At 46.9% G+C, this 23,809-nt stretch overlaps 1 protein-coding gene and 1 pseudogene across 1 annotated transcript; both read left to right on the top strand.

The window, feature by feature from the left end:
- The first annotated feature begins 1,789 nt into the window (after positions 1-1,789).
- Positions 1,790-2,395, top strand: LOC146863579 (uncharacterized). Its single transcript, XM_085640886.1, has one exon. It carries the CDS (start codon positions 1,790-1,792, stop codon positions 2,393-2,395), a length of 606 nt encoding a protein of 201 aa, XP_085497012.1.
- Positions 2,396-4,640: 2,245 nt separating this feature from the next.
- LOC146863578 (uncharacterized) lies at positions 4,641-23,635 on the top strand (annotated as a pseudogene).
- Positions 23,636-23,809: the final 174 nt, after the last annotated feature.

Below are 23,809 nucleotides of genomic sequence, written 5' to 3'. Positions count from 1 at the left end.
TATGCTTGTCGTGTTAATCTTGCAGTTCTTCTGAGCAGTCCAAATCTGGGGGGTCTGATTAACAAACCGACCATGCACTAGGTGACCCCAGCACTTGGTATCAGAGTCACAATGGTTCCTCCCTCTACACCGAGCACCCCCCACACATGCCCCTCACCCACGCTGCACAACAAACATGGGAAAGGTATACCTGGTTTATAGAGCTTTTAACTCCTGTTGGCGACCTGATCTGAACTGCAGACATCAACTGACCCAGACAGGAGCGAGATGCATCGAAAAACGAATGTGTTTGCCAGCTGTCCGGCGGACCCATCAAGAGACAAACAGACCTCCAGCCAGAATCCAGGATTGAGCAGGGCTGCCCCTCAGCCCAAGACTACTTAGCATATATGATAATGATCTGCCGGTTGCCCCGGGCTGCTGTTGCCTGGCACGGAGGCATGATGCCCGCTCCAAGCGGATTACTTGGTTACCGGGCCTCCAGCTCGTGACGGCGCTCAGTGAACCCGGAGATGGTGAGACCGGGTGCAAATCACGAGCCCTGCAGATGCATCCGGAGAGAACTAGAATGAGATCTTTTAAAGTGAGGCCAGCAAGGCGACGAAAACAAACTCCCTTGTTGTACCAAACACGCGTGGGTAAAAGACGGTCTGAACTCTGGGCACCTCAGTCTGTGACCTTCAAACAAGCTGTCACGTGACATCAAAGTCCGAAGACACAGACTCCAATGTAAATCTCCTTTCATAGGAGCCGACCTGAACTTAACCCCTCTCACAGCACGTGCCCTCAACTACGTCACGGCCACGAATAGCATATTAACTCTGGCCTAAGATGGTGGGAAGTGGCTGTGGGTGGATTCAGGAGTTACTCGTAGGAGATTACAAAAGTGCCGAGTCCAGCACCAGCCAGGCAGGTGAGTCGTGTGAGTCGTCAGCAGCAGTGAAAGAACAGCACAGCAGGCAGGTGAGGGGTGTAGATAATCATCACACCTCGCGCCTGCCTGCTGTGAGGACCCCCCTTCTATTGGCCCCGTGGCAAAGAGCCACTGGGCCAATAGAAGAGGGGAGGGGGCGGGTCTGCTCTGGATGCCAGGATTTCGCGGGCACTTTTGTAAAAATCGCGGCATTTTTACAAAAGTGCCGATTTCGCGATTTTTTTGCAAATCGCGAAATCGCGAAATCCTGGAGGGTCTGCATGAGTAATGTAGTGAGCAGCTACCATGGCAGATGCAACTTGTGAAGCATGACGTATTCTGCGCCCACCTTAGTAATGATAGTGTAGAAAGGATGTATTGTATTCCAGGATGTCTGATGAACAGGACGTGCCCTCCAAAAGGAAATTTACTGTAAACTTTCCAAAGGTTATGTTTGCTATTTTAGTACAAAGCAATGAATCACACATGAAGCAAACTATGTTTGTACTGTTTTAGCTGTTTATATAATAACGGATGAGAGAACACGAGAACAACAGATCGTATAAGTGCAGTGAATGTGAAAAGAGTTTTTCTTCTTTGTCCAATCTTCATGTACACCATCAACTACACACAGGAGAGAAACCCTATAAATGCGATGAGTGTGGAAAGTGTTTCACTTATTTTTCACTTCTGAAGGTTCACCACCGGCTTCACACAGGAGAGAAACCCTTTGCATGCAATGAATGTGGAAAATGTTTCTGCCATTCTGGAGATCTTATCTGCCATAGAGGAATTCACAGAGGAGAGAAACCTTATCAGTGTGAGTGTGGAATGTGGTCAATAGAATAGATGGTCTGAAAAGCCACAGGTTCCAACATGCTGGAGAGAAACAATACATATGTAGGGAATGTGAAAAGTGTTTCTATTCATCATCTCTTCCTTCGCCTACACCAGAGAATACACACAGGGGTGAAACCTTATTCATGTGACAACTGTAGGAATAGTTTCAGGCAGTCATCACACCTAATAAGGCACAAGCAAGTGCACACTGGTGAAAAACCATATATACGCACAGAGTGTGAAAAAGGATTCAGCGATGACATAGGTCTGAAAATTCACCATCGTGTGCACAGTGGAGAGAAACCCTTTAAATGTGATAAATGTGGAAAGCGTTTTAGGGCTTCATCATATCTAACGGTTCATCAATACCTTCACAAAGGAGAGAAACCAAATAGATGCACTAAATATGGAAAATGTTTCAGCTATTCCCCAAGTCTGGTTACCCAGTTTAAAATTCACACAGGAGAGAAACCTTATGAGTGTAGTGAGTGTGGCAGGCTTCTCAATCAGATAGACAGTCTGAATAAACACCAGCACATACATACAGGGGAGAAACCATACCCTTGCGTTGAATGTGAAAAAGCTTTCTCTCGAAAAGACCGCCTAGCAAATCACCAGAAAATGCCCAGTGTCGACAGCTGAGATAGATGAGCGTGGAAAGCTATTCAGAGACTCTGCTCATTGTTAGATCTGGCACCATTGGCATGGGTCTCCCTTCCATCTTTCGCTTTTGTCTCCTCTGTGTTTGCTGGTGTTAGAAGCTCTGGGCGCTGTGCCACTGCCATTCAGTGCCACAGCGCGAATGCTCCCTAGTGTATAATGACTGTCTGAATTGGTGTTCCCCTAACCCTAGCTGACCCAGGGAACATGTTTGAAGAATCGAATTTGGTATGCCTGAGCTCAGAATGTTAGAGTGCGTCTTTTGGTGGGGATTATTTTTATATTCTGTGTGTGGGAGTGCCACTTTTGAGAAGTGGGTATTTTCTTCCCTAAGTCTTCCTGTGTGCTCTGCTGTTATGTGTATTGGTTGTCTGGTTTTGGAGGGACAAGACAGGCTGAGCCCGACCTGGATTGAACATTGAGATCTGCAGTTGGAGTATGGGGAGGGGTGACCCTTTGATCTGAGCAGGGCTGTGCCTGGCAAGGTGAATAATGGCTCCACCTCCCACTGTGCGTCTGATGGCAGATGCCGCCTCGTAAAGAACGTGCTCCAGGACCACACCAAACTGGTTCTGGCTGGGTTCAGTGACTTGTGACTTTTGAGAAAAAAGACTTTTTGGGTATAAATATCTGTGCTAAAACCCCTACACGGTGTGTTACTTCAGGATGTCTGTCTGTGTAACTAGAGGAAAAGGACTTTGAAACTTTTTATCTATCTTGCTGAAGCAACTGCCCAAGGGCCTAATTTGAGCTTGCCTCCTGCCGAAGTCTCAGGGACATTAGACTTCACCCATCAGCCTTCCGAATACCCGTTGATGGGGATTCTACTCGCAGGTGAGGTTTCTGTTGAGAATTCCAGAGCCTCTGAGTCTACTGCGGGGAAAGTGGGCCGAAAATCATTGCTATTGTGGCCCGCTGCAGCTGAGGAGCTGTTGGTGCTGAGAGCCCGCATTTGCCTGTGCTACGAGAATCATCGCTATCGCTATTGTGGGCCGCTGCAGCTGATGAGCTGTTGCCGCTGAGTGCCCGCATTTGCCTGTGCTACGAGAATCATCGCTATTGTGGGCCGCTGCAGCTGAGGAGCTGTTACCGCTGAGAGCCCATCTTTGCCTCTGCTACGAGAATCATCGCTATCGCTATTGTGGGCCACTGCAGCTGAGGAGCTGTGCTGCTGAGTGCCCGCCCTCTCATCCCCGCCTCAGTATCACCGTGAGCACCTGCCGCGGACCGCCGCAGCTGGGGGCTGTGGCCACTGCGAGTCCACCTGCCATCATCGCGGCTTCCTCACGAAGCTGCGTGCCGTGCCCCTTTCACCTTCAGGTACATTGTGCATCACCGGGTCGCATAGACCGCGACCCTCGAACTAAGTTCGTTTCACCCGCTTGTGATTGCTGTGATTGCTTTTTAAGTGACTTTGTATTTATGTGCATTGTGGCTCCTTGATCGCTTTTGAGCCGTGTTTTAAGCCTATATAAAGATTCTTCTTTTTCGATAACTACTTGTATGGTGTCCCTTCATAGTGTCTTCAATGCGTTATTGTGTATGGTCATAAATGCTTCACACACTGCCTCTGAGATAGGCCTGTCCGCTCGTGCTACGTTATCAAAGGGTTGAGCAGGGGTTATCAAAGGGTGTAGCCCCCTTACTCTGACTTAGGAAGAAGGGTCCTTATTTGGACATTGGCGCCAGCCACTGCCCACTAGAGATGCCCATTTCTAACATTGGTGGTCAGCGGTGAGGATCAAGACTTGCATTTGTGATCCGCATACAATAACTGGTGTACACTACTAGTGAGTTCAGATCTAAAACGCAACCACATACGTTTTTAATTTAGTTCAATTTTTGATCGTAATTGCCAGTTATTTCTACAATGGGTAAGCCAACATCCAATGCTTCGGAGTATCTCACCTTTGAGTAAGAGAGGTTAGAAACCTACACTGCCAAACAGCTAAAGTCTTTTTGCAAGCAATTCACCGTCCCTATTGCAGGTCTCTCTAGGAAGAAGGGGTATCAGAAGGCGCTAAAGGCCTCGTTAGAGGCAAGGGAGTCCCCTGGGAATGGGGGAGAGCCTGTGGACGGGGGAGAGAATGCTGGAGGGCAGCAGGATGACGAAGTGGATTTAGTGGGAGGTAAAGCACTTTCCAGTCCAGGTACTAGTGTGTCCTCAAAGAGCCTGTCTCCAGAGGAGATGGAGGACAGGCAGAGAGATAGGAGGCATAGTTTCGAGATGGCCAAATTAGAAGGTCAGAAGGACATAGAGAGTAAAAAGTTGGATATTGAGAATAACAGGTTGGCATTTGAACTTGATAAAATGAAACTGGAGCATGAGAGAGTATTGAGGGAGCTGGAGATCAAGGCTAAGAGTCTAGAGATCTTCCCCTCTGGTGGCAGCATACCTTTAGTACCTATCGAGAGTAGAGTTTATATACCCAAGGATGTCATCAAGGATTTCCGTAAGAGTGAAGATATTGGGCAATGGGTTGCCGCCTACGAGATAGCTATGGTGTGCCACCGGGGCCCTAAGAAGGATTGGGGAGCGGGGTTGTGGGGACGCTTTGTGAGTGATGGGAGGGATACCCTGTTGGATCTGCCTGAAGAGAGCAGGATAGTGTATGCCCATATGAAAGAGGCCTTGTTGACGCGATATGGTTTGTCCCCAGAAATGTGCAGGCAGAGATTTAGAACCTATAAGAAGTTAGATGGTACCACTTGAATATGTGTCTTTTTTCAGAGCAATGGATTGCTGAGTAAAAGGAAGCAAAGTAGAAACTTTTGAGCAACTGTATGATTTGTTTGCATGGGAGCATTTAGCTAGTAACTGTTTTCCAGAGCTACGCCAGCACCTTGTTGATAGCAAGCTAACTAACCCTGGGAAGCTTGCTGAGGATCCGCTGTGTGAGCACCCAGGTTCGCAAGGGTCATGTGGGAGACTTCGCCAAAGGTGGGCAGGGTCCCCAGCAGAGAAGTGGGGGGGACAGGGGTAAACAGAGGGAGTTCCAGAGAGGGCCCCAAAGTAATTCCCAAGAGAACCAAGGAGTGGTGTCCCAGTCTCCGCCTAAGAAGAAGCCAGTGCCCCCGAAAGGTAGGCCTGTTCATAGGGGGCCGCTTACTTGTTTTAAGTTTGGTCAAGTGGGCCACCAGTATTATGATCCCCTGTGTCCCCAGAGGTACCTCAATGCACCCCCCCGTGCACCAACCCGCCAGCTTGCTAGTGTAGCCCTGGGAGGGGAGGAGATGGGTGCCCAAGAGGGGTGGGATCCTATAGAATTGACCCTTAACTCGCTAGGAGACTTTGAGAAGGTCCCTAACCCCACACTGCCTGATAACACTAAGAAGTACAGGCAGTGGGTGACCATCAATGACCATAGGGTGGAGGCTCTGAGGGACACAGGAGCTAGTGTGACTGCTGTCAGGTCCTGGTTGGTGTCCCCAGAGCAGGTTGTCCCCCATGCATTCTGCCCAGTAGTGTCCGCAGACAACTCTGAGAGCCAGTGTGAGATGGCTCAAGTTCCCTTTGAGTGGGGGGGCGGTCTCAGGAACTCTTCAAGTAACTGTGAGAACCGCCATGCAGGTAGACTGTCCTTTGGGCAACGATCTAGAGAACTCCCCATGGGCTACGGTGGAGAGGAAATCTCACTTGGAAATGCTGGGTCTGCCGGAGAGGGCGTGCGCGACCACTCGGTCCATGGCAGCCAGTAAGGATGTTCAGAAGGACCTGGAGCCTGAAAGTATGGCCCAAGCCCTTGCCTTAAAGAGAAAGGGTAGGGGGCGTGAGAAACCGGCCCTCATAGTTCCCACGGTCCAGGAGGGAGCAGACGATGAAGAGGATGCCCTGGAGCCTACAGGGAACCAAGTAGCCAAACTGGGGGACCTGCCTGGGCTGACCCATTGGCAGCAGGAAGGAGGGCCCACCAGGGAGGAATTTTGTGACCAGCAGAGAACGTGCCCTTCTCTTGAGAGGCTGCGGCGACAGGCTGCAGCCCAGGCAGCAGGTGATCAGTCAGGGTCCCATCTGGTCAATTGGGAGAATGACCTCCTTTACAGCGAGCCTAAGGTTGCTGAGCCTGGGTCAGCCTGTGTGCTGGTGGTACCCCAGTGCTTCAGAGCCTTCCTACTCGGGTTGGCTCATGATGTGCCATTGGCAGGACATCTGGGGCAGACCAAGACCTTCTAGAGGCTGGTCACCCACTTTTATTGGACCCAGATCCGCAGAAGCTCAGATGCTCACTGCAGGACATGTGAAACTTGCCAGGCAAGTGTGGGGGGAAGATCAAAGCCCCACTCCAGCCTTTTCCAGTTGTCAGTACCCCATTCGAGAGAGTGGGCATTGACATTGTGGCGCCTCTGGACCCCAAGACAGTCATGGGCAACAGGTTCATCCTGATCTTGGTGGACCATGCCACCCGGTACCCTGAAGCCATCCACCTGTGGAAATGTGGATTTTCCTGATCAGTTATGTCCCCTATCTTGGACCCCAACGGTTCTATGTGCATGTCACAAGTACATGTATGTTCCCTCCAGTTCCAGTTTCCAAACGCAAACATATGTGCGTCCACCGCCAACATGTTCTCTGTCAGATCCGCCATCAATGGGCTGGATATTCGATTCCTAAGTATGAAAGGCCACCGACTTTATATGGCTAAGTTACTCCATTTTTACAGTTCAGGCAAGTAGGCCCGATTCTGTCCTCAAAGCCTTCCCTGCTCTCTGTCTCTGACAGCTTCAGCTTGAGCTCGCATCTGTATCCATGAACTTTGTCCTACTCCCTGTGCAGCTAACGGTGCCAGCCTCGGCCAGTTTTGCCTGCCTGCCAAGAAGCTGTATTTCACCTTCGAATTATCTACTTTGCTCTTCAGCCGATGCATTCCTGTCCAGTGATTTAGGTAAACATTTCCTTTAGCTCGCAAGCAAAGGACTCGGCCTTTCCGTCCTCCTGCAAGTAATTCATAGCCCTGTTGCCATGGAAAGTTTTCTGCCCCTCGCATCTCATATAGACACTTAGACGCTTGTACACACACACAGTCAGTATAGAATAGATTCTGTCCGAGAGTCTTTTCTTGTGGATAACATAGTTCTCTAAACATAGGATGTTAGATATGATTTGGGATTAGGTTGACTTGACCCCCCAGACTTCTCGTCTCCACATGTAGAGCTAAATGTCAAGTCCCCTTCACCTCCTAGTTGCACGTCAATCACACGTCATGCTGCTGCGCGCGCATCTATGTTAAGTATTATCTTATAGATCCACCTATGCATGATAATCAGAGCCAATCATGTTTCTTTCTGCTCCTTATTACGCCTAGTTTCGATTACGTACCAATATGTCATTTCTCTTATCAATTGTTACGCCTTTTGCATTCGTTTCATTGTAATGTGTGACCTATAAAAGTTACTTCTTGTCAATAAAGTATTGTACTTCACTTCCTGAACCCTCGTGGTGACGGAACCTGAAGGCCACCACTCGAGTCGGCCATTTTGGAATAAAGCCCATTCAGAAAATCTCTTATACCACGGATTCTGCCTCTTGTTATTTTGAGCTATTCTACTTTGTTTCAGATTCAGTATGAAATTCAGTCAAGGTAAAAAGAATATTTACCACATAATGGCGCCCGAACAGGGACACTTTCTCATCTCACACGCCGGCGGTGCGTTGCAGGCCCGGTCTCCTGCCACAGCTGGACGGACCATAAACGCGTACCAGCAGGATTTCCTGTAAGCTCCCTCCGGTCAAGCGGGGGCGACTGAGGCTGCGATCAACCCAGACGAGGCGGTGAGAAGTGCGAAGTATCCCGACCAGAGCCTAGCTGAGAGAGCAAGATCCGAGGTATACAGAGGCCCACCAGGTTTTCGAAATCCCGATGTCCAGAGGGTCCGCTGTCCGCAGTCATCGAGTCCCGTTCATTCTCTGAGGCCTTCCGTTTCAAGGAGCTACTCGGTGAGTACCATCGCCGGGGAGGCGTGTTGACAGCACATAGGTTGTGCCGGTCAAGACGGATTTGGGTACACAAATCCGGTCTGCACTGTTTAGCAGTGTATATGTACTGTTTAGCAGTATATCAAGTATTCCGAAGTATTCAGTTATTGTCAGGAATTCAGCTTGGTGATTAGTTATGCAGACTGTCATCATCGTCGGTCATTTTTAAAATGTTTAATGTTTAATGTTTAAAGTGTTCGAATGTCTTGCATATTGTGGTGTGAATGATTGTTCATTGTTCACCGTTCATTATTGTGTTTTTCGTATTAAGTGAATTCAAGAGTAAGTATCAGATCAGTTGTCAAGATGCCGCTCTTCTCGAAGTTAAGACAGATTACTACCAGAAAAGGGGTGCTTGAAGAAGCCGTCCCTATTCCTCCTAGGGACACTCCAGGGCATTTTATGTATCACAAGCATGGCTTAGATGCCATATTGTTTCTTGATCTATGGGTAGATTATACCAAGGGATTGCCGGAAAGTCAAAGGTGGCCCGCAGCGGGAACCTGGGATGCAGAGTGCATCATGAAAGTGGAGGAAGAGTTATGGAAAAGAAAAGTCAGACAGTCACAGAAAGACGCTGTTGAGTTATGGCGTAAAGAATCTCATAGACGTACAGAAAAAGCACGTAGACAAGAAGAGAGGAGTAAAGAGAGTTCAAAGGAAGTTCAAGAAAATGTATTAATTGAGGAAGGTATCCGAGTGAAATCAGAACAAGTAGATAGACAAAGAAACGCTCTTATGAGTGGTATGTACCCCCTCCTAGCCGAAGGACTACCTAAGGCTGTTCCAGAGATGCCAAAAGACTTGCCACCCCCATTATTTCCAATTAAGGTACATCCAAAAGGGCATCCCAGAACCGCAGAAGATGTTTTTCTTTCCTCATATCTAGATGACGCAGCTCCCGAGTATGCTAACCCCACACCACATAGACCGTCTGGCGGAGGGGTTCAACGTCAGGATCAGGTATCTGTCCCCGTGCAACAGCAAGTCCCGACACGAGCTCCGGCAAGCACATCTGTTTCCGCATCTGTCCCCGCAATCGATTCTACAGTGGTATCGACACCTATAGTTGCTGTATCACGTTCGACGAATCCATTTCACACCCGACACCCCTGAAGGGGCCACGGGAGGTGCAAGCAATACTTTTACGCCACCTAGAATAAATAAACTTGTTTTTCAAGAATCAGCGCATTCACGTACACCCAAATTCGTAAGTGAACGTACGCTTAAGGAACTCCTTATAGATTGTAGATATGACCCGGTGGTCGGTAAAGAGGACGAAATGGTCCTGGCATCATTACGTATCAGACGAGCCGCAGAGTATTTAGCGAGGTTACCAGGAATGATTACGCATCTAGATAAAATATATCATTTTGTCCAAACAGGGCGAGACCCAGAATGTATTAACAGAGCTATGGAATTCCAGAAAGTAGAGATACAGGGGGAACTGTTACGTTTCCTCATAAACTGCGTGATCAGAAATCAAGACCGTCCGGGGGTAGACCCGAATACAATGCTTATTCTTACAAAATGGAGCCAGAATATATCAGAAGGGAGACACGATAAGAAAAACTGTATAATAGCCATGTGCCGAAAAATCCGTAGGGAAATAGAACGTATTCATGAAGAAAGATTGGAAACAGACGAGTTCGAGCAAGATGAAGTCTCCGAATCAGGGAATTCCGCAAGACAGTCAGAAACCATAGCATACGTAGGCAGAGGAAGATCCTGTAATAATACTAGATGCTTTTCTGATCCCATACACTCTGTATGTCCAAATAATAGCAGAACGTATCCGACGCCTGTAATAAATTTAAAGTCTCCTGAACATTTGTTCCAAGCCGCAGATAAAATACTACGAGAACGAAGGGGTTACCATCTCCTCGATTCCATGGATGAGCAAGAATTAGCCAGATCAGCCGTTCACTGGATTGACAGTCCTGAAAAATACGGTGATGAGACCGTAGCACACACGTTTTTTAACCTCAGTGCAGATGAACAACGTTTAGCTGGAATCTATATGATTCAGCAACTCCTTATACTATATAAGAGCCAACATGCTGACCCTGGTCCTTTACCTGATATATTAACGGAACTACTCACGAACAGATGGAGAGGTTCTAGTAACAAGTTAATTAAGGAAATATTAGTGTCACGTAAACAGTATGTCCTTTTTGTAAATCCGGATTCTTTCTCACTGCCCCGCAGAGAAAGAACGCCGTATTATATGGATAGACAAAATCCCTTACGAGAAGTGCACCCAATAAAAGGCGAAGACAATGAGTTTCACCGTGTATTTGTATACACACCCATATCAAAAATTGAATTGTTAGAAATGAAGAAAGTAGTACCAAGTCATGACAAAGACCCAGCGGGTTTACACCGAGAAATTAAGGACATGTTGCTGATGGGAGAGTATACCTATCCTGATATTATGACGATATTAAAGGTGCTCTTACCTGCTGGCATTTATGAAAAACTGAAAGAAAAAGAGTGGGAAGTGGGAGACCAAAAGATAGATTGGACAGCATTAGAAACGGAAGAAAAGGCCCGAGCTGCAGGTTCAGGGCTCGGGGATAAAGTCAAAGCATTACCAGGTTTACTAGTACAAGTACTGCCACGTTTATTAACTACGAAAAAGGAAGATTGGGGTGCAATCACGGCCTGTAAACAAAAGCATGATGAAGACACAAGTGACTATTATGCCCGATTTGAAAAATGTTTTGGAATAAATAGTGGTATAAAAACAAGTAGTGAGTCGTATCCACATTTATTTGTGACAAAATTAGTAGAAAATGCTTTACCTCCAGTAAAGAATAGAATATTGAAATTCGAGAGTACCTGGCAAAGTAACACTCCGTCACAAATGCTACAAATGTTACAGTATCATCACAATAGAATTAGAGATGAACAAGAACACGAACAAAGACGTATGAAAGATACAAAAATGAAAATGCTAGTGTCTCAGACAGTACCGGCTGAAGGACATAAAAAGGGTATGACACAGTCCGATTCAGCAGGACCAGTAAAAGGGACATGCAATTATTGCAAAAAGCCAGGTCATTACGTACACGATTGTCCAGTTTTAAAACATAATATCGCCATAGGTAAAACACAAGAAAGATCACGGCCACACAGACAAGATCAGAATGAACAAGGAGCTATGCCGCATTCCCAGGCCATGCCAGCCGCACAACAGCCAATACAGTTTGTGCCAGCTGCACCACCGTTGCCTGTTACTGCCACACAAACCACAACACGACAAATGTATCAGACTGCACAGTATGAATATCCTGAGTATCAGCGTTACGCATGAACCAGCCTAGAGAGGGAAGTTGACTTACCGCTTATCGAGATTCCTGTAGATCAAGACGGACCTTATGTACATAGTGAATTATTAGGTCAAGATAGAAAATTCTTACTCGATACAGGGGCAAGTCGAACAACTATAAAACGTAGTGAAGTTCCAGGGGCACCCCTCTCAGACTCTCAAAATGTTTCCCTTGGTTTTTCAGGAAAACCTATTGTTAATGAAGTATCACAGCCTCTTCCACTTACGATAGGACCTTTGACACAAACTACAGATTTATTGCTTACTAAATCATGCCCAGAAAATCTGTTAGGAATTAAAACTCTGAAAGCCCTAGGAGCCATAATATGTTGTTCTCCGGGAGGAATAAGGTTGTTTTTACGTGATTTTAAAGGTCACTATGTGTCTAGAGACATGGATCCCCGACTACAGACTTTACCAGCGCATCTATGGGCACAAGGCCCTACTGATGTTGGTTACATGAACATTACACCATACCGAGTTACACTCAAGGCAGGAGTGGTATTACCACGAATGCGACAATACAAGTTACCGCAAGATGCTGTAGTGGCTTTGTTGAAAATCATTGATGAGCTAATTGCCCAAGGAGTAGTTGTAGAAACAGACTCCAATGTATGTAATTCGCCGATAATTCCGATTCTTAAACGAACTGACCCTACTGCTCCGCCAGTATACCGATTGGTTATTGATTTGCGTGAACTAAACAAGTGCATTGTGCCACAATTTCCTGTGGTCCCCGATATATCATCATTATTGACAGCAATTGATTCCGAAGCAACATTCTTTACTGTAATTGATCTCAAGAATGCCTTTTTTAGCGTCCCAATAGATCCGGAAAGCCAATATTTGTTCGGATTCAGTTTAAATGGGCGCAGCTTTAAATTCTCACGCGCTCCCCAAGGATTCACAGAAAGCCCCAGCATCTACAGCCAAGCACTGAAAAGAGAACTTGACAGTATCCACATGCCAGTTAACACTGCACTGCTTCAATATGTCGATGAGCTGCTGATCACCGCGAGAAGCGAACCTGAATGTGAAAAGGCTTCTCTGACAGTTTTACATTTTCTAGCCGACAAGGGGCACAAGGTGTCTCCTTCTAAGCTGCAATTCTGTGTCCAGCGAGTTATTTATCTTGGTCACTCGCTGTCCAAGGAGGGAAGGCAGCTTACACCAGATCGCATCCAGTTAATTGCTAACATGTCAATACCCCAGACACAAAAGGAGGTGCGGGCTTTCATAGGCCTCACTTCATATTGTAGGCAGTGGATCCCTCAGTACGCATTTCTAGCAAAACCACTCATTCAGTTAACCACACAGGAGGCAGCCACATCGACTGTTCTCCCCTGGACTCAGGAACATACACAAGCTTTTGAAAGCCTAAAGGAAGCTTTATGCCAAGCACCTGTTTTAGCAACACCATGTTATAGCAAACATTTTACACTCTTTGTTACAGAACGCGAAGGTACTGCTTTGTCAGTACTCACTCAAGATCAAGCAGGATCACGCAAGCCATGTGCTTATTTTTCCAGTACATTAGATCCCGTAGCTCAGGCTTTGCCCGCGTGCCTGAAATCAGTGGCAGCAACAGCTTTAGCAATCAGACAAAGCGATGCCATAGTGTTAGGACATCCATTGACAGTACAAGTACCACATGCAGTAGAAGTTCTTGTGAACCGAACACAAACACAACACTTGACCATAGCAAGACTTACCGGTTATGAACTGACATTGTTTCAGCCACACATAGAGATCCGACGGTGTAATACATTGAATCCTGCTACACTATTACCTGTAATTGGAACAGACCCACTAGCTCATGATTGTGTTGAAATTATTGAAATAAAGACGAAACCTAGACAAGACTTGACAGACGTTCCATTGTTAGATCCAGACCTGACGTTGTATGTAGACGGATCGTGCATGAGAGCAAGTACAGGAGACTTAGTGGCCGCGTATGCAGTCACAACAGACACTGAAGTTATTGAGACAAATTGTATAGATACTTTGTCAGCCCAAGCAGCAGAACTTATTGCCCTAACACAAGCCTGTATTCAAGCCACAAATAAGAAAGTTAATGTATACACTGACTCACGTTATGCATTCGGAGTTGTACACGACTTCGGCGTGCTGTGGCGAGAGAGAGGTTATTTAACCTCCCATGGTGCCCACATTCAGCACGGAACCCTCATTCATGCCTTGTTAGACGCAATACATCTACCAACTGCCATATCGATTATGAAATGTAAAGCACACACGAAGGTTACTGATATCATTTCTCAAGGCAATGATTTAGCTGACAGAACAGCTAAACAGACTGCTCAGAATCGCACATTAGACATGACAAAGCCAATAGTTCAGACACCAACACAGTGTATGACAATTAAGGATCCCGCACTTGACGTAATTGACATACAGACACATGCTACTGCAGAAGAATTAAAGAAATGGACTGAACTAGGAGGGATCCAGACAGATCAGGGATGGATGACGAAGGAGAAATCTGTATGGTTTCTTCCTGACTCTATGGTCCAAGCCATTATAGCTACAATTCACAGCCCAGCGCATTTAGGAGAGAAAGCTATGCTAGATAGCATTCAACACATTTGGTTCAACAAACATTTACGAGCAGCAGCTAAACAAAAAGTCCGTACCTGTATGATATGTTGTCAGTTCAACCCAGGAAAAAGTGTTCCCGTAGAACAGGGTGGATTCCAGACTCCTGATCATCCTTTTGAAGTACTCCAAATGGATTATATCCAGATGGAACGATGTCGAGGATTCAAATATGTTCTGGTAGTTGTCTGCGCTCTCTCCCGATGGACTGAGGCGTACCCAGTATCAGATTACACGGCCCCGACTACTGCCAAACAGTTAGTTCGAGAATTCTTCCCGCGGTACGGTTTGCCACGTGTTGTATATTCAGATAACGGCCAGCCTTTCTCATCCGAATTAATGAAACATGTCTCACTTTTGTTGGGATATCAGTGGAAATTCCACTGTGTCCGACACCCCGAGGCAGCAGGTCTCGTGGAACGACATAATCAAATTTTGAAAATCAGATTGTCTAAAATATGTAAGGAGAAAGGTGTTGACTGGATAGTAGCATTACCAGTTGCACTATTTTACATAAGAATGGTAGCACACTCTCGAACAGGGCTATCCCCGTATGAGGTGATCTTCGGAAGGCCACCAAATATGTGGGGGACGCCTATACCACGTAAAATAACTGATGTCAATTGTAATATGCTGACAGATTACTTGGCTTCCTTGATGTCTGCACTACAATCTTGTCGTTCACAGGTAGCTGCAGCTTTTCCTGACAACACTGAGGTGAAACCCCATGACGTTGCTCCGGGGGATCTGGTGTTTGTGAGAAATTTTGATCGGAAGACCCAGTTGGAGCCCAGGTGGAAAGCACCGAAGCTAGTCCTGCTGACCACAAGAACAGCCGTGAAAGTTGAGGGCCGCAAGGGCTGGATACACTCCAGCCATATTAAGAAATTTCATGGACTATCCTCGGATATAGACACTGTGCCCTGCACTCCCTCACAGACTGATTCAAAACTTCCTTTTGTTGAACAGAATGACTCTCAGTGCTATAAATTAAAGCTTAGGCCCAAACAGTCGAGCAATTTGATTGTTTAAGTCCTCTCCAAGGTGAAGCGGTTGAATTGTCTCCGACATGTATCCCTTGGACCTGAGTAGAGAAAATACCCGAGAAATGTTGAAACAACAGGCGTATTGTAAATCACTGCGTAGCTACTGTATGAGGACATTATTAATTTTGTTTTTATTGAGTGTTTTAATAATTATTACGAGTGTGATTTTGCACATATATCATCCTATTTCTAGACATGTTTATAATGTTGCTGCTGAACATTCTTTTAGTGACCTACCGCCACATGAATTATCTTATAGACTTGCGCTGCGCAATAACACTTTCATTAGTATGTTACATCATTCCCATCAGACTAGTAATGCCACCAATTGTTGGGTGTGTGGCCGACTCCCTCCCTATCAGAATAACAAAGGAGTTCTGCCTTTCTTTCCACATCCGTTCACACACAATGGCTCCTGTGGAGCATGGTTTAGTTTACTAAATTCCATAGACCCAGACACAGCAGTTTATCAACAACATTGGATATGGGGAAATCTGAATCTAGTTTTATTCAAAGTCTGTCATCCTAATAAGGAGGGCCACCCCAGTAGAACAGGAACTGATCTAGAAAACGAAGTGTATAAATTAGGTAATTTTACACCTAATCTTATGATTCTGAATGTCAAATCCGAAATTGAACTAATTCTGCCCACTATGTCAGTATTTCCAGTTAAGGGTGAATTATGTGTAAGAAAAGTTGGTTCCATACATATGGGCCATAGCCAATGCGTTACTACAGTAGAATATAGTGATCAAGGTAAATCTTCATTTAGAGCTTCTCGCCATTCTTACTTTATATGTGGTCAGACGGCATATATGCGTCTGCCTCTAGATTGGGATGGTACCTGTTACATAGCATTCCTTCTGCCACCTGTTTTCCTAGCCCCCCCTGATTATTATCGGAATGTTCATTTAGTACACAATAGAGAGCGAAGAGATCTCCCAGTTGTCGATTATACTGAGACGGCATGGGACAAGTATGTAGATTTCAATAAAGGTATCTTTCCCTATATAGGTACAATATCAAATAGTAAGCTGATACGTAGACTAACCAAGACTCTCGAAGCTGTAGTAAACGAGACTATAGCTGCCCTAGGCAATCTGACAGAGGAACAATCAGTGATGAGAATTGTTGTTCTCCAGAATCGTCTTGTCCTTGACGTCATCCTGGCCGATAGGGGCGGAGCTTGCAGGGTCATCGGATCCAGCTGCTGCATATTCATACCAGAAAATTCGCCATCTGTATATAAAGCTATAACACGCCTTCATAAGATTGTGAGCCAGATACACGAGAATCCAGGCACTTGGACGTGGTCCGGGTGGTTTTGGAGTGTAATATCAGCTTGGGGATGGAGAGTTCTATCGTTCCTAGGTATTGGCCTTCTTATGCTCTTTAGTTGTTGTTTATGCCTGCAATGTGGACCAGCGATTTGTGGTCTGTGTGCCACATCATGCATCCCATATCAAAGTTCTCGTTCAGAATGCCGGAAGAAGAAGGAAGAAGAAATGATGCTCCATGAGCAAATCGATGGAATGATGAAGATTGATATCTCTTGAAGGGCAAGTAGGGGACAAGGAGGGAATGTGGAAATGTGGATTTTCCTGATCAGTTATGTCCCCTATCTTGGACCCCAACGGTTCTATGTGCATGTCACAAGTACATGTATGTTCCCTCCAGTTCCAGTTTCCAAACGCAAACATATGTGCGTCCACCGCCAACATGTTCTCTGTCAGATCCGCCATCAATGGGCTGGATATTCGATTCCTAAGTATGAAAGGCCACCGACTTTATATGGCTAAGTTACTCCATTTTTACAGTTCAGGCAAGTAGGCCCGATTCTGTCCTCAAAGCCTTCCCTGCTCTCTGTCTCTGACAGCTTCAGCTTGAGCTCGCATCTGTATCCATGAACTTTGTCCTACTCCCTGTGCAGCTAACGGTGCCTGCCTCGGCCAGTTTTGCCTGCCTGCCAAGAAGCTGTATTTCACCTTCGAATTATCTACTTTGCTCTTCAGCCGATGCATTCCTGTCCAGTGATTTAGGTAAACATTTCCTTTAGCTCGCAAGCAAAGGACTCGGCCTTTCCGTCCTCCTGCAAGTAATTCATAGCCCTGTTGCCATGGAAAGTTTTCTGCCCCTCGCATCTCATATAGACACTTAGACGCTTGTACACGCACACAGTCAGTATAGAATAGATTCTGTCCGAGAGTCTTTTCTTGTGGATAACATAGTTCTCTAAACATAGGATGTTAGATATGATTTGGGATTAGGTTGACTTGACCCCCCAGACTTCTCGTCTCCACATGTAGAGCTAAATGTCAAGTCCCCTTCACCTCCTAGTTGCACGTCAATCACACGTCATGCTGCTGCGCGCGCATCTATGTTAAGTATTATCTTATAGATCCACCTATGCATGATAATCAGAGCCAATCATGTTTCTTTCTGCTCCTTATTACGCCTAGTTTCGATTACGTACCAATATGTCATTTCTCTTATCAATTGTTACGCCTTTTGCATTCGTTTCATTGTAATGTGTGACCTATAAAAGTTACTTCTTGTCAATAAAGTATTGTACTTCACTTCCTGAACCCTCGTGGTGACGGAACCTGAAGGCCACCACTCGAGTCGGCCATTTTGGAATAAAGCCCATTCAGAAAATCTCTTATACCACGGATTCTGCCTCTTGTTATTTTGAGCTATTCTACTTTGTTTCAGATTCAGTATGAAATTCAGTCAAGGTAAAAAGAATATTTACCACACACCTCCGGAGAGTGACGGCCCCCATGGTGAGACGTGCACCGATGGGGATTTTCTCCCATGTGGGGTTCCCTAGAGCGGTGGTGTCTGATAGGGGTACTAACTTCATTTCCAAATATATGAAGTCTCTGTGGGAGGAGTGTGGGGTAACTTATAAGTTTGCCATCCCTTACCACCCCCAAGATATTGGGCTGGTTGAGAGATTCAACCGGACCCTCAAAGGCATTATTATGGGCCTGGAAGAGTCCATGGGGCATTGTTGTTTGCCACAGAAGTCCCTAGGGTGCCACAGAAGTCCCTAGGGTTCAGCCCCTTTGAACTGCTTTATGGTCACCCGGTAAGAGGGCCTCTGAGTCTGGTCAAGGAAGGCTGGGAGCAATCTCCCAGGAAACCTCCCCAGGATGTGTTTAGTAACATGCTGGCCTTCAGGAACCAGACTCGGCGTTTCAGAAAGCTTTCTGAGGAAGCCAGCCAGGAGGAGATGAAACGCTGGCATGATCAGAATGCCACTCTGATTGAGTTTCAGCCTGGTCAAAAGGTTTTGGTCATGGCCCCAGTGGAGCCCTGTGTGCTCCAAGGTAAGTGGACCGGACCATTTGAGGTGGTGGAGCGCAAGAGTCCTGTTACCCACTTGGTGGACTTGCTGTCTCCCCGGAACCCCTTGCGGGTCCTGCATGTCAACCGCCTGAACCCCCACTTTGAGAGGTCCGAAGTGGGCATGCTCCTGGCCACAGATGCTGAGATGGAGTAGGAGAATGAACCTCTCCCTGACCTCCTTTGTGCAAAGGAGCAAGATGGGTCAGTGAAGGGTGTGGTTGTCTCCATCGCACTGACCCCTGAGCAGCAGAGTGATTGTCGCCAACAGTTGGGGCAATTCAGTGATCTGTTCTCCCTGGTGCCTAGTGTCAGTGATTGGTGTGTCCATGAAGTGGACACTGGGGACAGTCCTCCTGTTAAGCACAAGGCTTACCGAGTGGCTGACCGGGTTAGGGCATGCATTAAGGAGGAGGTTTCCAAAATGTGTGCTTTAGGGGTGATTGAGTCCTCTAGCAGCCCCTGGTCCAGCCCAGTGGTCTTGGTACCAAAAGCTGCAGCGCCTGGTGCCACCGCTGAACTTCGGTTCTGCGTGGACTACCGAGGTCTCAATTCAGTCACGAAGACTGATGCACATCCCATCCCTAGAGCTAATGAGCTCATCGATTGGCTAGGGGCTGCACGGTGCCTCAGCACGTTTGATTTGACGTCTGGGTACTGGCGGATCGCTTTGACTGATGGGGCAAAGGAGAGGTCAGCATTCTCTACACCGAATGGGCACTACCAGTTCAGGGTGATGCCCATTGGGATGAAGAATGCCCCTGCCACCTTTCAGAGGTTGGTCAACAGGGTGTTGGTTAGGCTGGAGGATTTCAGCGCCGCCTACCTGGATGACATTGCAGTGTTTAGTTCCTCATGGGAGGAACACTTGCGCCACCTCTGGGAAGTGTTGATGGCGCTGCGCAGAGCAGGCCTCCCAATCAAGGCCAGTAAGTGCCAGATTGGGCAGGGTTCTGTGGTGTACTTAGGACACCAGGTAGGGAGTGGCCAGGTGGCACCCCTACAGCCCAAGATTGAAACCATCCTGGCTTGGGAACCCCCAAAAACCCAGACACAGGTAAGAGCCTTTTTAGGACTCACGGGTTATTACAGGAGGATTGTCAAGGGGTATGGCAGCATTGTTGCACCCTTGACTGAGCTGACTTCTAAGAAGCAGCCAAAGATCTTGAACTGGACTGACACCTGTCAGGAAGCTTTCGACGCCCTGAAGACTGCCAAGTGCACCGCACCTGTCCTTCAGGCACCCAACTTTTCAGAAGAATTTGTTGTCCAGACAGACGCCTCAGAGCATGGTGTGGGTGCTGTTCTGCCACACATCAATGAGGAGGGCCTAGACCAACCGGTAGCCTTTATTAGTAGGAGGTTACTTCCCTGGGAACAGAGGTGGAATGCCATTGAGTGTGAGGCATTTTCTGCGGTCTGGGCACTGAAGAAGTTGAGACCATACCTGTTTGGGACTCACTTCCAGGTTCAGATGGACCACATGCAGCTCAGATGGTTGATGCAGATAAGGGGTGAAAATCCAAAGCTGTTGAGGTGGTCTATTTCCCTACCGGGTATGGACTTTACGGTGGAACACCCCCCTGGTACAGAACACGCCAATGCTGACGGTCTGTCCAGATTTATCTGCCTGAGTGATGAGAACCCCCAAGTGGGTGGGTAGTTCTCCCCACATTCCAGCTGGAGGGGATACATGTTAGACCAGGCACCATTGGCATGGGTCTCCCTTCCATCTTTCGCTTTTGTTTCCTCTGTGTTTGCTGGAGTAAGAAGCTCTGGGCGCTGTGCCACTGCCATTCAGTGCCACAGCGCGAATGCTCCCTAGTGTTTAATGACTGTCTGAATTGGTATTCCCTTAACCGTAGCTGACCCATGGAACATGTTTGAAGAATCGAATTTGGTATGCCTGAGCTCAGAATGTTAGAGTGAGTCTTTTGGTGGGGATTATTTTTATATTCTGTGTGTGGGAGTGCCACTTTGGAGAAGTGGGTATTTTCTTGCCTAAGTCTTCCCGTGCGCTCTGCTGTTATGTGTATTGGTTGTCTGGTTTTGGAGGGACAGGGCAGGCTGAGCCCAACCTGGATTGAACAGAGAGATCTGCAGTTGGAGTATGGGGAGGGGTGACCCTTTGATCTGAGCAGGGCTGTGCCTGGCAAGGTGAATGATGGCTCCACCTCCCACTGTGCGTCTGATGGCAGACCCCCTCTTCCTGAAAGGCAGGATGCCGCTTCGTAAACAACGTGCTTTAGGAGGACCCCGAACTGGTTCTGGCTGGGTTCCGTGACTTGTGACTTTTGAGAACAAAGACTTTTGGGATATAAATATCTGTGCTAAAACCCCTACACGGTGTGTTACTTCGAGATGTCAAGACGAACCTCTGTCCGTGTAACTAGAGGAAAAGGACTTTGAAACTTTTATCTATCTTGCTGAAGCAACTACCCAAGGGCCTGATTTGAGCTTGCCTCCTGCCGAAGTCTCAGGGACATTAGACTTCACCCATCAGCCTTCCGAATTCCCATTGAGGTTGATTCAACTCGCAGGTGAGATTTCTGTCGAGAATTCCAGAGCCTCTGGGTCTACTACGGGGAACATGCGCCGAAAATCATCGCTATCGCGGGCCTCTGCAGCTGAGGAGCTGTTGTCGCTGAGAGCCCGCATTTGTCTGTGCTACGAAAATCATTGCTATCGCTATTGTGGGCCGCTGCAGCTGAGGAGCTGTTGCCGCTGAGAGCCCATTTTTGCCTGTGCTACGAGAATCATTGCTATTGTGGGCCGCTGCAGCTGAGGAGCTGTTGCCGCTGAGAGCCCGCATTTGCCTGTGCTACAAGAATCATCGCTATCGCTATTGTGGGCTGCTACAGCTGTTGAGCTGTTGTGCTGAGAGCCCGCATTTGCCTGTGCTACGAAAATCATTGCTATCGCTATTGTGGGTCGCTGCAGCTGAGGAGCTGTTGCCGCTGAGAGCCCGCATTTGCCTGTGCTACGAGAATCATTGCTATTGTGGGCCGCTGCAACTGAGGAGCTGTTGCCACTGAGAGCCCGCATTTGTCTGTGCTACGAGAATCATCGCTATCGCGGGCCGCTGCAGCTGAGGAGCTGTTGCCGCTGAGAGCCCGCATTTGCCTGTGCTACGAGAATCATTGCTATCACTATTGTGGGCCGCTGCAGCTGAGGAGCTGTTGCCGCTGAGAGCCCGCATCTGTCTGTGCTACGAGAATCATCGCTATCACTAATGTGGGCCACTGCAGCTGAGGAGCTGTTGGTGCTGAGTGCCCGCCTTTCATCCCCGCCTCAGGATCATCGTGAGCGCATGCCGTGGACCGCCGCAGCTGGGGGCTGTGGCCGCTGCGAGTCCGCCTGTCATCATCGCGGCTTCCTCACGAAGCTGCGTGCCGTGGCCCTTTCTCCTTCATGTACATCGTGCATCACCGGGTCGCATAGACCCCGGCCTCGAACTAAGTTCGTTTCACTCGCTTTTGATTGCTGTGATTGCTTTTTAAGTGACTCCGTATTTACGTGCATTGTGGCTCCTTGATCGCTTTTGAGCCGTGTTTTAAGCCTATATAAAGATTCTTATTTTTCGCTAACTACTTGTGTGGTATCCCTTTTTAGTGTCTTCACTGAGTTATTGTGTATGGTTATAAATGCATCACACACTGCCTCTGAGATAGGCCTGTCTGCTCGTGCTACGTTACCACAGGGTTGAGTAGGGGTTATCAAAGGGTGTAGCCCCCTAACTCTAATTTAGGAAGAAGGGTCTCTATTTGGACATTGGCGCCAGCCACTGCCCACTAGAGATCCCCATTTCTAACACTCATCTAAAATGGCATGGAAAAATACGTACCCAAACAGTGAAACTTAATACATGTATCGAATGTGGAAAGTGTTTACGCTCTCAGTCACCCCCGAGAAGGCATGAGAGAACACACATGTTAGAAAAGCCATTTACATGTAGTAAATGTAGTAGTACTTTCAGCCGGTTAGATCAATTGATAAAACATCCATTGAAACACTCAGGAGACAAATTATTTTCATGCAGTGCCTGTGGGAAGAGCTTCATTTCATCAGCAACATTGAAATCTCATGAGACATTGCACACAGGAGAGAAACCCTTCAAATGCACTGACTGTGGGAAGAGTTTAAGTGCCGAACCATCTCCTAGAATTCATGAGAGAACTCGCACTAGAGAAAAGCCAAATGCATGCAGTGACTGTGGGAATTGCTTTCTTTCATCAGTAAAATTGAAATCACACAAGAGATTGCATACGGGAGAGAAGCCTTTCAAGTGCACAGAATGCTGTAAGAGTTTCAGATACCAGGCTTCTCTGAGAAAGCATGAGAGAACACACACAGGAGAAAAGCCATTTTTTTGTAGTGAATGTAGTAGGGGTTTCAGCCAGCTAGGAAATTTGATGAAACATCAAATGATACACTCAGGAAACAAATTATTTTCCTGCAGTGACTGTGGGAAGAGATTAATATCATCAGGAGAATTGAAATCACATCAAAGATTGCACACAGGAGAGAAGCCATTCAAATGTACTGAATGTGGGAAGAGTTTCCGATTTGTACAAAAGCTAAACCAACACTTTTGAATCCATACAGGTGTGAAACCCTATCTGTGCAACAGATGTGGGAAGAGTTTTGCTGACTCTGGAGATTTGACTAAGCACAAGCGAATTCACACAGGTGAAAAACCATATATTTGTGCTGAATGTGGACGCGGGTTCAGGATACTATGATCACTGAAATCACATCAAAAGGTGCACACCGGGGAGAAGCCTCATAAATGTATTGAATGTGAGAAGTGCTTTGCGTTCATGTCCAACATGTTTGTACACCATTGAACACACACTGGAGAGAAACCCTACGCTTGCATTGAATGTGGGAAAGGATTTACTGACTCTTGATCCTTGACAAAACACATTAGAATACACACTGGAGAGAAACGCTTTGTGTGCAACACATGTGGGAAGAAATATGCAGAGCGTAAATACCTGACCGAACACATGAAAATGCATATAAAAGACATGAATGATCAGTGATGCCAAATATCGCTTTTTTTAAAATGAACAATATTTCCC

This window comes from Triturus cristatus, chromosome 2_1, assembly GCF_964204655.1.
Source record: "Triturus cristatus chromosome 2_1, aTriCri1.1, whole genome shotgun sequence".
Lineage (NCBI taxonomy): Eukaryota > Metazoa > Chordata > Amphibia > Caudata > Salamandridae > Triturus > Triturus cristatus.
This window is presented reverse-complemented; position numbering and strand designations above follow the sequence as displayed.